The sequence below is a fragment of the Xyrauchen texanus genome, chromosome 9, assembly GCF_025860055.1.
Source record: "Xyrauchen texanus isolate HMW12.3.18 chromosome 9, RBS_HiC_50CHRs, whole genome shotgun sequence".
NCBI lineage: Eukaryota > Metazoa > Chordata > Actinopteri > Cypriniformes > Catostomidae > Xyrauchen > Xyrauchen texanus.
In genome coordinates, this window is record NC_068284.1 from 40,096,652 (window position 1) to 40,109,871 (window position 13,220).

Consider the following 13,220-nt stretch of genomic DNA (forward strand, 5'->3'; position numbering starts at 1 on the left):
TTGGTCCCCATTGACTTGCATTGTATGGAACAAAACACTTTGTTTTCCCATGAAAATATCTTCGTTTATGTTCCGCAGAAGACAGTCATACAAGTTTGAGATGGCATAAAGGTGAGTAAATTATTAATTACAATTTCTGGGTGAACTATTTCTTTAAAGAGCCCATATTATCCTAAATTACAGGTTTTTACTAGAATAGGTTTACATGCTTTAATGTTTCTCATAATGTATATTTCTACTAAACCTATTTTAATCCTCTGGATCAAACGCTCTGATTTAACCCCCCTTTCCGAAAAGCCCTGTCTGCTCTGATTGGTCAGCTGGCCCAGTTTGTTGTAATTGGTCAGTCACATAGAGCGTGTGTCGGAAATATAATTGCCCTTACCATAACTGAGTTTCAGGCTTCCTTAACAGCTGTAAAAGAAAAAAATTAACAACGGTCACTATGGCGCCGCTTTTTGCCGTACCAGTTTGAGTCCGATAATTAAAGTTTGAAAGAACAAGCTGATCAACCCGAACCACCTGCGCAAGCACGACTTGAGCAGGACGTTTTACAGTGGTAAGTTTTAATTTTGTAGCTTTCTTACAAGCACACTGTTGATTATTGTAAACCTAACAAAGCTTCAAGTTAAAGACATATAGTGCATCTAATTTAGTCATCTTTTGCTGGAATGGGGAATTTTGTTATGCAGTTTTAGGTAAAAGCTGGCCCACAGCTGAATAGTAAACCCTTACCAAAACAATAACATTACATAGTAAGTTAGCCGAGCACTACCGTGGATTGCAGATGTAACATTACCGTTAGTAAAAATAAATACATTTCTACACTTGATCACTATTCATGATAGTAAGATAGTAGCAGAGGACTACAGCTGTGTACTGGGTGTACACCGTAGCTACAACACAAAACTCGTCATTTGAACTCTCGGTAGCAGATAAATCCACTAATAATCAAGCATACATTCACGTTGTGATCCTGAAGCACCAGATTGTCCCACCAAAGTGGGATCTTTTTGGAGTAACCATCTTAAAAATCCGGCATTGTTTGTGATTTGTACTGCTAAACAATTCAAATTGTAACCATTGATTCTTCAATCGTCTGCCTTTTGGAAGTCCAAACTAAAAGGTTTTGCTTTTGCAGTGAAGAAAAGAGTGTCTTCTCGACACGGCGACTACACTAACCCAACTCATCCTGGCCTCTGCTATAACTATGTTTGTTTGAGGGTGGGCCAAAGTAGCCCTTAGGTGGACATTATGGAAATGTGTTATATAGTGACGTAGATACTTCACGGAAGAAATGGCTGGATTACAAACCTTGAGCAGTGTTGTCTGTGGGAGAGAATAACTCCTTTTAATAAACCTTTTGCGTGGACTTTGTGTTTTGTAAATTTGCAGACATTTTACTTGCTCAAACAGCTATATTACACACTAAAGGAAAGGTAAAATCCCAAAATGTATAACTGGTGTAAGAACTTGCATGCAAATATGCACAATGTTTTTATGTCTGGCTGTTTGAGATGCTCAAACAAACAAGAGTAAGTTATTAATAGTGTTTATTAAATGAGAAACAGTGTTTACTCATTTTGGTGTAATTAACCTATGAATAACTTTTCTTATAATGCACCCTGCCACACTGCACACATTGTTCAGGAATGGTTTGAGGAACATGATGAGTTCAAGGTGTTGCCCTAGCCTCCAGGCTCCCCAGATCTCAATCCGATTGAGCATCTGTGGGATGTGCTAGACCAACATGTCTGATCCACAGCAGCTCCACCTTGCAACTTGCATAACTAAAATGATCTGCTGTTAATGTATTGTGCCAGATACCACAGGACACTTTCAGGGGTCTTGTAGAGTCCATATCTTGGCGGGGCAGCGCTGTTTTGGCAGCTTGCAGAGGACAGCATTTTAGGCAATTGGTCATAATGTTTTGGCTCATCAGTGTATACTGGATCACCCTGCAGATCTATAAGGTTTTAATCCTGCATAAATTACCATGGTAACTATAGTTTTGCCAAAATCTGCTTGCTAGATTTATTGTTACCATGCTAGATTTTTTAAGGTTTGATTTCACTGTAGTCAATTTTTTTTTCTTGTTTTCTGCTCAATAGCAATTCATCCATTTTAATTCGCTGAAACTCTTGTGCTAAATTTTGTTAGGAGGTCTGGGAATAGAGTGGCAGCAAAAGTGAAAAAAATGCTCTATTAAAAGCTATAAATATAGTTTGAGATACTCTTGTGTAAACATGCTGTTAGATGCCTCCAGGGGAACGCCTTTAGTCCTGCTGAGACTACGACATGCAAGCTCCCAGATAACACTATACCAACTTTCCTGTGAAAAATAGGACGTTATGTCTTTATCATTACATTCAGTGTTAAGAGAGAAGTGTTTACTACAGACTTCGTTCTGGGGTGCAGAACGATAAGAGAAAGAGAAAGATAATGCCTTTGATTAAACACCCTCTGTAAGATTGCTCATTAAGCAGTCTTTAATTAGACTAACGAAGTAGGTGATAATTAAAGTTGCTCTCGCCTCAGGAGCTGAGATGACAAACACCCCGTGCCACGACAGGAAGTCAAAGCATGTGACTTCCTGTCACTCACACCGTTGGTTAGGTTGGTGATTTTCTTGGTGAGTCTTCTGATGACTTTTATTCAAAAAGTCAAATGGGTGGCATGCTTTAAAGTTGGCAGTGGATAGCGCCTCACTTTAAAGCTTAAAAAAGGACCCAAAAGTAACATAATAATAGTCCATGTGACTTGTGCATCATATTTCAAGTCTTTTAAAAAATGTTCAAGAACTAACCAGACTGTCTTTCTCTCTCTCTCTCAGGTTGTGGGAACAGTGCTCTTAGCTCTGATATGTACCAAGCCGGCTACACCTCCATCACTAACATAGATTATTCAAGTGTTTGTGTGGAGAGCATGGCGGAGCAACACAAGGACTGCGCTCAACTCGGCTGGCTTTGTATGGACGCCAGATGCCTGGCCTTCCCAAACAGTGTGTTTGATGTGGTTCTGGAAAAAGGAACTCTAGACGCCATGCTGGTGGAGGAGACCGACCCGTGGAAAGTCTCAGACAATGCGGCCCGACTGCTGCACCAAGTTCTCTTGGAGGTGAGGAACAATGCATAGTGTTACATTTTTACTATGAGGAGCTTCAGCCACCTGACATCTGGAGATTATAGGATTCTAGAGAGTTTAATTCTGATGAAGACACGATAGTCTTGAGTTTGCCTATGTTCAACCTTTTTTTACACCCCACAGAAAAAATATTCTCATGCCTAATTTATCTGTTCGGGGAAAAGGAAGTCACACAGTTCTTAAAAGAGCCTATGAGAGGTCTGGCACCTGGACAGAGCCTGATGCGATCCAACAAACTGTCAGGTTTCAGACCGAATTTGAGTAAGTTTACATGTATAACTTCTGGTTTGCTTTACCAGAACTAGTTTAGTGCTCACACAGGCTGTGAAAATCCATACATCTGGATTTAGTCTCTCATAGTGGAAGTAAAAGTTTGATTACAATTTGACAGAACCGGTCGGTGTTACATGTTCTCGTTTATGAGCTGTTTCGAGCTTCAATTCCATGCTTGTGCAGACCGCTAGAGCCAACCTTATTGGCAAAGGCATCACCTGGCCTTTACAAATGTGCTTGCTTTAGAATGTGTATGAGCATTAGCTGTACCCAACTTAAAAGTTCAGTTTTAGACTAATTTGAGCTAAAATAAAAAAGCTCTTTTTTTTTTTTTGTCAGTTGTTGTCAAAAATGGTATTGAAACGTTAGCTTGGAAGTTTGGAGATTTGTTTTCTTTATTAAATTCACAGGGTCTGAATGACTGGGGAGACACAACACCTGTGTGGTTGAATTTCCCTATATCCTCAAATGCAAGAATTATTCATCAGATGTCCCCACGTTTGTGTTTATTCTCTGTTTGTGTGTTAAAGACCCAGTAATAGACACTTTGATTCTCAAGTCCTTCTCCTAGGAAATCATTTCTGTACAATCTTAGCAGAAATCACAGAACCATTTATATTTAATCTCTCTCCCTCTTATGTGTTAATAGTGTAACAGTCAGTTCGGTTTCCTCCCTTCATAGTTTATTCATCAGTATTTCAGACCAGCACAGATTAAGTTGGCAGTCTGCTGTGTATGTGTGCATTTTCTTCAGAATTCAGAAGCACGTTTATGCTATTCATTCATATTCATATTCCAGAGACTGACAACCTGATTTACATGATGAACACAAAAGCTACACAGATGTTGGTATGCTATGCTCAGTAGAGGTTGACTGATATATCGGTTTTACCGATTTATCGGTACCGATAACAGATTTCTGGAACTATCGGTTATCTGCAAAAATCAGCACCAATGTTTTTTTCCCGAGGGGAGAGTTGGGAAGGGTCCGCTGTCATTATACAGTATGAGAGTGGCCTCTAGAGGTGAAATAAAAACTTTCACTTCACTGATGCCTTGTGGTGTTTGTTTTGACACGTGAGACTACACCCTGTAAGGAGTGGAGCACTTCAGATACGGATGTAAAAGGCCAACAATGAAAATGTATGTATACATTACATGTTGTCATATCATTATAAAATAATTAATTTGTTGATTAGATGCTGCATTAGTAGAGAACAGCAGTATGTTTGCTGACAAGGCTGAAAGGATGCTAAAATTAAAGCTAACCTAAGTGAACAATGTGACAAAAATACACTCAAGTCCTACCCAAATGTTTAAATGTCACGATTGTTACCATCTATTACCATCTATGTGCATTAGTTAGCCAGCTAAGTTGCATATTTAAAGCTAGTGACATGAGAAAGCAAATTATTATCTTCATGCAACCGATTTCTGATTTAAATAAAAAAATCTTATCCTCACTGTAATACGATGATATCAGATCAATCATATTCTTTTGCTGAAAAGGCTAGACATAGTGCAAAAAAAAAAAAAAAAGTTTAACAGAAAGCAGGTGTCTCAATAGTTTTTTTTTAAACTTTATTACAGGCTCTAGGCCCAACAACAGGACATACATCACAAAAAAAAGAGAGAGAAAAAAAAAAAAAAAAAACAATTACATAAACATATACAATACACCCTTTTTCAAAAAAATCTTAAAAGGCACTCATACCAATGCTTCCATAGGTGTGATTGATATTGGACCGAGCTACACCTGGGACTTGTGAGCCTTACTATAATATAGTTTCTTGACTCATCAAGTCGACCCATAAACTTAAACATTAGGTTCCTCGAGGGCCTGTAAACAGCTTAGCCTCAAGTCACAAAAAAGCTTACTTGCACTGCTGCTCCTGGGCTTCTTCAGCAGTATCCTCAGACAATCATTATATGCTACCTGCAGTTTACGCATGGTCTCCTTTCTGTAGTTGACCCATAATGGGGCGGCATACATAGGGGTACAGTAAGCACGAAACAAGTGCACTTTAACATCATCAGAGCAGTAATGAAATTTCCTGACTAACATGTTCGCTTGTACATACAACATTCGTCTTTGCCTATACATGTCAGCATCATCTTCCATCTTGTCAGTAATGATATGCCCAAGATATTTTGTACAGTTAGATACACAGATACATTGCCCTGACAGGTAAAACATAGGAAAGTGCAGCTTCTGATCTTCTCTAGTCCTACAAACCAACACAACACTCTTCCTTGCATTGTACTGTACATCAAACTCACCCCATACTTGGAGCATATATCCAACAACTTCTGGAACCAACAGTACTAGGGGACATAACAACTAAATCATCTGCGTACATCAGGTGGTTTAACAGAGTGTTCCCTATTACACATCCTGTCTTACATATCCCCAACTGCTTTGAGAGATTATCCATATATAAGTTAAACAGTGCCGGAGACAAAAGCCCCCCCTGCCGTACTCCATTCCTTACACTAAATGGTGACAATAAGCGATTTCCCCATTTAACCTGCATGCTTTGTTTTGCGTACCAGTAAGCCAGTATACGTACAGGTGAAACTCGAAAAATTAGAATATCGTGCAAAAGTTCATTAATTTCAGTAATTCAACTTAAAAGGTGAAACTAATATATTATATAGACTCATTACAAGCAAAGATATTTCAAGCCTTTATTTGATATAATTTTGATGATTATGGCTTACAGCTTATGAAAACCCCAAATTCAGAATCTCAGAAAATTAGAATATTACATGAAATCAATAAAAAAAAAGATTTTAAATACAGAAATGTCGGCCCTCTGAAAAGTATAATCATGCATATGTACTCAGTACTTGGTTTGGGCCCCTTTTGCATTAATTACTGCCTCAATGCGGCATGGCATGGATGCTATCAGCCTGTGGCACTGCTGAGGTGTTATGGAAGACCAAGATGCTTCAATAGCGGCCTTCAGCTCTTCTGCATTATTTGGTCTCATGTCTCTCATCTTTCTCTTGGCAATGCCCCATAGATACTCTATGGGGTTCAGGTCTGGCAAGTTTGCTGGCCAATCAAGCACAGTAATACCATGGTCATTGAACCAGGTTTTGGTACTTTTGGCAGTGTTGGCAGGTGCCAAGTCCTGCTGGAAAATGAAGTCAGCATCTCCATAAAGCTTGTCTGCTGAAGGAAGCATGAAGTGCTCTAAAATGTCCCGGTAGACGGCTGCGTTGACTCTGGACTTAATAAAGCACAGTGGACCAGCACCAGCCGATGACATGGCTCCCCAAACCAACACAGACTGTGGAAACTTCACACTGGACTTCAAGCATCTTGGATTGTGTGCCTCTCCATTCTTCCTCCAGACTCTGGGACCTTGGTTTCCAAATGAGATGCAAAATTTGCTCTCATCAGAAAAGAGGACTTTGGACCACTGAGCAACAGACCAGTTCTTTTTTTCTTTAGCCCAGGTAAGACGTTTGACATTTGAAGCCTAGGACCCGTCTGTGTGTGGTGGCTCTTGATGCAGTAACTCCAGCCTCAGTCCACTCCTTGTGAAGCTCCCCCACACATTTGAATGGCCTTTTCCTGACAATCCTCTCCAGGCTACGGTCATCCCTGCTGCTTGTGCACCTTTTTCTTCCACACGTTTCCCTTCCACTTAACTTTCTATTAATGTGCTTTGATCATCCAACATCCAACTTCTTTTGCAATTACCTTTTGAGGCTTTCTCTCCTTGTGGAGGGTGTCAATGATGGTTTTCTGCACAACTGTCAGGTCAGCAGTCTTCCCCATGATTGTGAATTCAACTGAACCAGACTGAGAGACCATTTAAAGGCTCAGGAACCCTTTGCAGGTGTTTAGCTGATTAGAGTGTGACATTTTGAGCCTACAATACTGAACCTTTTCACAATATTCTAATTTTCTGAGATTCTGAATTTGGGGTTTTCATAAGCTGTAAGCCATAATCATCAAAATTATATCAAATAAAGGCTTGAAATATCTTACTTTGCTTGTAATGAGTCTATATAATATATTAGTTTCACCTTTAAAGTTGAATTACTGAAATTAATGAACTTTTGCACAATATTCTAATTTTTCGAGTTTCACCTGTATGATGCATCCCGGCACACCCCTAAGCATAAGTTTAGTAAAAAGCTTCTGATGATTTACTCTATCAAATGCCTTGGACGCATCAATAAACCCAATAAACATTGTAGAGCCCTGCCTCCTATAGGATTCAACAGCTTCTTTCAATGCATAGATGCATAGATCAGTACTGTGTTGAGACTTAAAGCCAAATTGATTTTCCGTGGTGTAAATGAGCCCACTGAGTCTATCTAGTAGCATCTTTTCTAACACCTTTGAAAGAATGCTAGCTAGAGCGATGGGTCTATAGTTATCCATACTCCCTATTTTCCCCGCCTTGTCCTTAATGACGGGCACTAATGTGACGGTCATCATGGTGTCTGGCAGTACACCATGAGTCATCAGCCCTGTCAGGCAAATAGATAGAAGGGCTGACACTCTGGGGCTGGCTAACTTGAGATGCTCCGCAGTGATGTTATCTTTGCCACTAGCTTTGTTATCAGCTAATTGCTCTATAGCATTATAAACCTCATTGGGAGTAAAGTGGATTACATCCTCCTTTAACTCCCCCACACAATAGGGCTTACTTTTAATGCAATTAAACAGAGTTGCATAGTGCTGCCTCCACAGCTCTGCTATATTTTCTGCACCAGATACCCCTTCAATATGGCAAGGCAATATTGTCTTGGCCCTATTTGTAACTTTCACCTCCTTCCAAAACTCAGTGACATTGTTGCCAATCAAGTTTCCAGCCATAGAGTGAGCTCTTAAGGCTTCCTCATGCTTTCCAACAAAGCGCACTGCATATTTATATCTAGCCCTGGTTAGTTTTTTATGTTCTAACTCTGGCCCCTGTCTGGGTTTTCCAGCTATAACCCAAGACCTACGAGCCGTCTTAGCAGCTTCATGGTGGTCAACTACATACTTATTCCAGCCAGGTTTGATATTCTTAACCTTTCTGGGGTGTGTGCATAGAAGACGACTAGCATCATCTATAGCCCTCACTATACCATTGTACATTTCATATAGGTCATTACAGTGAGTGTCATCATCACAATTAATATTTGAACATAAAATAGCACCCATGGGTAGCTGTACTTCCCTTAGAAGAACATCCGACCTCCCACAATAGTACAATACATCCTCTCTATTTAGTTCATCCCAATCCACTTTGACCATATTAGCACCATCTTCTGTCAAACTACTGCAGTCAGGTAAGTTATCCACATTTATAATCATAGAGACAGGTAAGTGATCAGTTGTAGTCAAGTCATACAGAATTTCAACTTTTTCCAGACTTTCATGAGCATCGGCTGTACAGATTACATGATCCAGCCAAGATGTCGTGTTCCATGCTTCACTAACGTAAGTATAAATACTGGCAGGTAGGAAATTCATACTGGAAAGAACCAGTTTACTATCCTGACAAAACTGTAACAAGTGCTGACCAAAGAGAGATTTATCATCAGAAATGTCTGCATTCAAATCACCCATCACAAATAAATTTGCATATGTACACTCCTTAATATAAGAGTTCAAAAAGGCCAATCTATTCATATATTCATCTTCATTTTTATAGCAGTCATATGGGGTATAAACATTTAAAATAATAAAAACATTATAGTGTTTGCACCCTTTTTAATTAGACATCATCTACATTTACATTTATGCATTTGGCAGACGCTTGTATCCAAAGCGACTTACAGTGCACTTAATACATGGACAATTCTCCCGGAGCAAGTGCCTTGCTCAAGGACACAATGGTGGTGCCTGTGGGGCTCGAACCACCAACCTTCTGCTTACTAGCTCAGTGCTTTAGCCCACTACGCCACCACCACTCATCTAAAACAACAGCGATCCTGCACGAGACACTGAATAAACAGAAACAAATAAGTTTGTCTAGCACGCATTTACATAGAAAAATAAATGGATAGTTGCAAAAGCGTTCGGTGTGAACAGCCACTTACAGTTGGTGGAGGTCTTTTGCCATTGCGTCTTGCTCACTTATATGCCTTTCTCAGATTAAGCAGTGAGTTGTTTAAATGCTTTGTCAGGAAAGATGTTTAACTTGGAAATGTGTGTCTCGAGATCCTCGCATTCGGTTCCAGTCTGTTGTGTTCCGTCTGTTTGAACAGCCCCTGTGCTCATATTCTGAGCCACTTCACCACGAGTTCAGCCGAATACCTCTACTATCTGTGAATATTGCTGCTCTACATACAACTGCACTGAATAATAAAACAATGTGGTATTTTGGTGTTATTATGAAGCTTGAGTCTGGAGTAATAGGAATCAGTGCAAGTGTAACACCATGTGAACTGTATTGAAAATAAGTTTTCACCCCTCATTTTACTTTTGTCTTTACATTTGAGAATATGGACTGACTAAAACTATTTATTTATCTATTTTATGTACATTAGTTGAAAATGAAATGCTCTTTTTTTAACAGCCAGGATAGGAATGTTCAATCCAATAATATAATGGTACTGAATGGTTTATGTATTTATTGCACCCTCTTGCGAACTAAGGAAACAACGTCAATTTAAGAATCAGCTGACTTTTAAATTCAAATATGAATTCATATATATTAATATTTATGCATTTATTTCATTTAAAAAAGCACATTACATTTTCATGGTCCAGTCAGTACTGTTTATTTTTATAATGAAGTACAGCACTATTTTACTTTGTGTTATTTTTTCATTCAGTGTAAATTTTTTCAGTCGGTTGATTAATCAGTTATAGGCAGGTACTGTATTGGTAAAATTGACTATTGATCGACCTCTAATGCTCAGATCTCTTTATGATGGGCCACATCTCATTAGAGATGCTTTTCATATACCTGTATAACCTCAACAGGACATATTCAGCTTAATTTGCATTTCAAAGAAAGAGGAACTAACAGAAAATACATACATACAGTGGACATACATTTTCAGGGAAACAATTTTCAATTTTGATTTAACTTTTTATTTTTGGTTTTAATTTATTTTGCATGTATATTAGATGCTACTAGTTACAAATCAAAAAAGGAAATGGAAAATGCACACAGCAGTTTCCCAAGTGCTCCCCCTATCTGTCATTGTTGAAACATGTTGTCCTGCCCCAAACACATTGTTTGAGCCTATGTTTATTTGTCAAGGACAGAGCAATGTTAAAAGCGCCACAGTGTTTACACCCTTTTGGTCGACCCATATTATAGAGGTCTTCCATCACCACTGTGACATTGAGCATAACCAGTTACACTTGGGTTATTCTTGTAACACTATCCTTGATAGTGTTGCTGTGTGTGTTAACACATGACAGTGAATAGAATACAATCTTCTATATGTCCATGTCTCGGCCTTGAGAAGCTTTTGTACTTTATATCATGTTGTTTTTAAAATAGCTTATGTATATAAAGTTATAACTTAATGTATAGAAACTAGTGGTTTAATTTGCAGTTAATATCATTAAAGAGAATTTGTCAACATTATGATACCTGCACAATGCTAAAGTAACAGATGTTTACATGTGCAGTTATAATTGAGCTACAGTGATTTTTTGTTCAGTCTATCTGTCTGTCCAATTATACATGACAATGCACAATCTAATGTTAATGGAAGGATGACAAATTCGTCACATTGCAAGTTTGTCTTTCGGAGTATGTGCACAACGCACATAAATATACATAAACATGTGTACATGATGGACTAAGTGGAGCTACAGTTGCATTTTCTAGGTCTTTAGTCCGACTTCGCAGAAATCGAGCTGGTAAGATTGTAAGTCAGACTAGCAATTGCGTGGCATTTTAAATTAAAAAGACGAATTATTGTAAATCTGACAGATCTGGGGGCATTCTCAAAGATAATCATACATTTAGTAAATCATGCTTTTTAAGGATAGAATTTGGATTAGGGTTAATCTGAAGTCATTTTAATTAGCTTTGCATACAATGTCAATATCAACCTTATGACATATGCACACACAGACCTGCATTCATAACAAGTTAGCACGTTAAAACAGTCTTAAACATTTGAAAACATTAAAACTTCAATATGTCCTCTCTCTCTGTCTCACATATACACACATGTAGGTGTGAAATTTATTTTTTTTAGCTTGAAATGCTTGATGAATCGCCCTCATCCGTTTCCATGGAAACACTGTCCTCACACATAGGGATCCCATCTTCAAACACACACATGCTCTCAGACTGTTCCAGTGGATGTCACACTTGTCTGTTTGTTAGGAGGTGAGATGTTTGTCTGATGTTGTAGATTCACTCTGCTGTAGAAACAGGTTAGTAACAGGACTTCAGTCTGTCTCTCTCTGACGCATGTGTTTGGCTTATACATGAGGACATGCCAAAGACTCCTATAGTTTTTATATAAAATATAGTTTATATATAAAATGACCGTATATTAACCCTAACCTAAACAATAACCCTAAAAGAAAACATTTTGCACTTTTACAATAAAAACAAAAAAAGTATTTGCTTAATATCTGAGGCCTCATGCCAAAGTTCACTGTCTCTGAATTGGATTTTGTTTGTATTAATCCCTTGAGGAAATTGTTTAATTCAGATGGGACTTTTGAAAAGATTCAGTTTTAGAGTTTTTATCAAAAATAAACCTAGAGTTTAGAGTTTACTAAAAATAAACATTTTATTTCAACCCGGTTTATTATATATAATAAATAATATATATATACCCTCACAGGCCACTTTATTAGATACACCTGTACATCTACTTATTCATGCGATTATCTAATCAGCCAATCGTGTGGCAGCAGTGTATTTTTATAAATTCATGCAGGCATGGGTCAGGAACTTCAGTTAATGTTCATATCAATCATCACAATGGGGAAAACGTGTGATCCGTGTTGGTGCCAGACCGACTGGTTTGAGTATTTCTATAACTGCTGATCTCCTGGGATTTTCATGCACAACCGTCTCTAGAGTGTAAAGAGAATGGTGCGAAAAATAAAAAAATCTGCGTGTTCTTTGTACTTATGCCATCTGTTGTTCTGTAATTCTGTCTCACAACATTTGTATAGAAACACCAGACTTCCAATCTGACAGCAAAGTTGTCGCAGGGGGCTCTCGTAGGCATGCATGGACTGTTTGTGTTTAGAGGGATTGAGTTTAGTTGGCGCGTTTGTGCGCTGGGTTAATACACACGTTTTTTTTTCTTTTTTCTGTTTGTTTGGTTCTGAGGGATGTTGATTGATTATTGCACTAATGTTGGAATGTGGTCTTTTATAATTACATTTTTAACACACAATCTATTTTTTATTTACGTCAAAATGTCAAATGTTAATGTGAGTGGATTGTCTCTCTCCACGTAGAATGTGAATGGGTTGGGGCACCCCATAAAAAGAAGGAAGGTTATTTCTCTTCTTAAGTGTAAGAAATATGATATAGTGTTTCTTCAGGAAATGCGTCATGTTTTCTTTTCAGCTCTGACTTGAGCCAGCACTAGAGTCATTACACTGATAAGTACAGTTCAAATACTGATACAGTTCAAATACTCAAACAGATTAAAGATAAATTAGGAAGAGTCTTTATTGTTTTAGCAGGAATTCGGGGGCAAAGTCTTATTTTGCCTAATATTTACGCACCTACCGTTGATGATCAGGGCTTTTTTATAGACCTGGAAGGGATGTTGCAAGCCGCTGGCATCCCTCATGATATAATTGGAGACTTTAATCTTTTGATGGACTCAGTCCTTGATCATAGTGTAGC

General features: G+C 38.3%; 1 protein-coding gene across 1 annotated transcript in view; it reads left to right on the forward strand.

Moving 5' to 3' along the window:
* Window positions 1–13,220, forward strand: part of ece2a (endothelin converting enzyme 2a) — a 100,434-nt gene that overhangs the window by 32,933 nt on the left and 54,281 nt on the right. Inside the window, exon 3 of the mRNA XM_052134572.1 lies at window positions 2,834–3,117. Coding sequence (XP_051990532.1) covers window positions 2,834–3,117 — 284 coding nt within the window. The remainder of the gene's footprint in view (window positions 1–2,833; window positions 3,118–13,220) is intronic.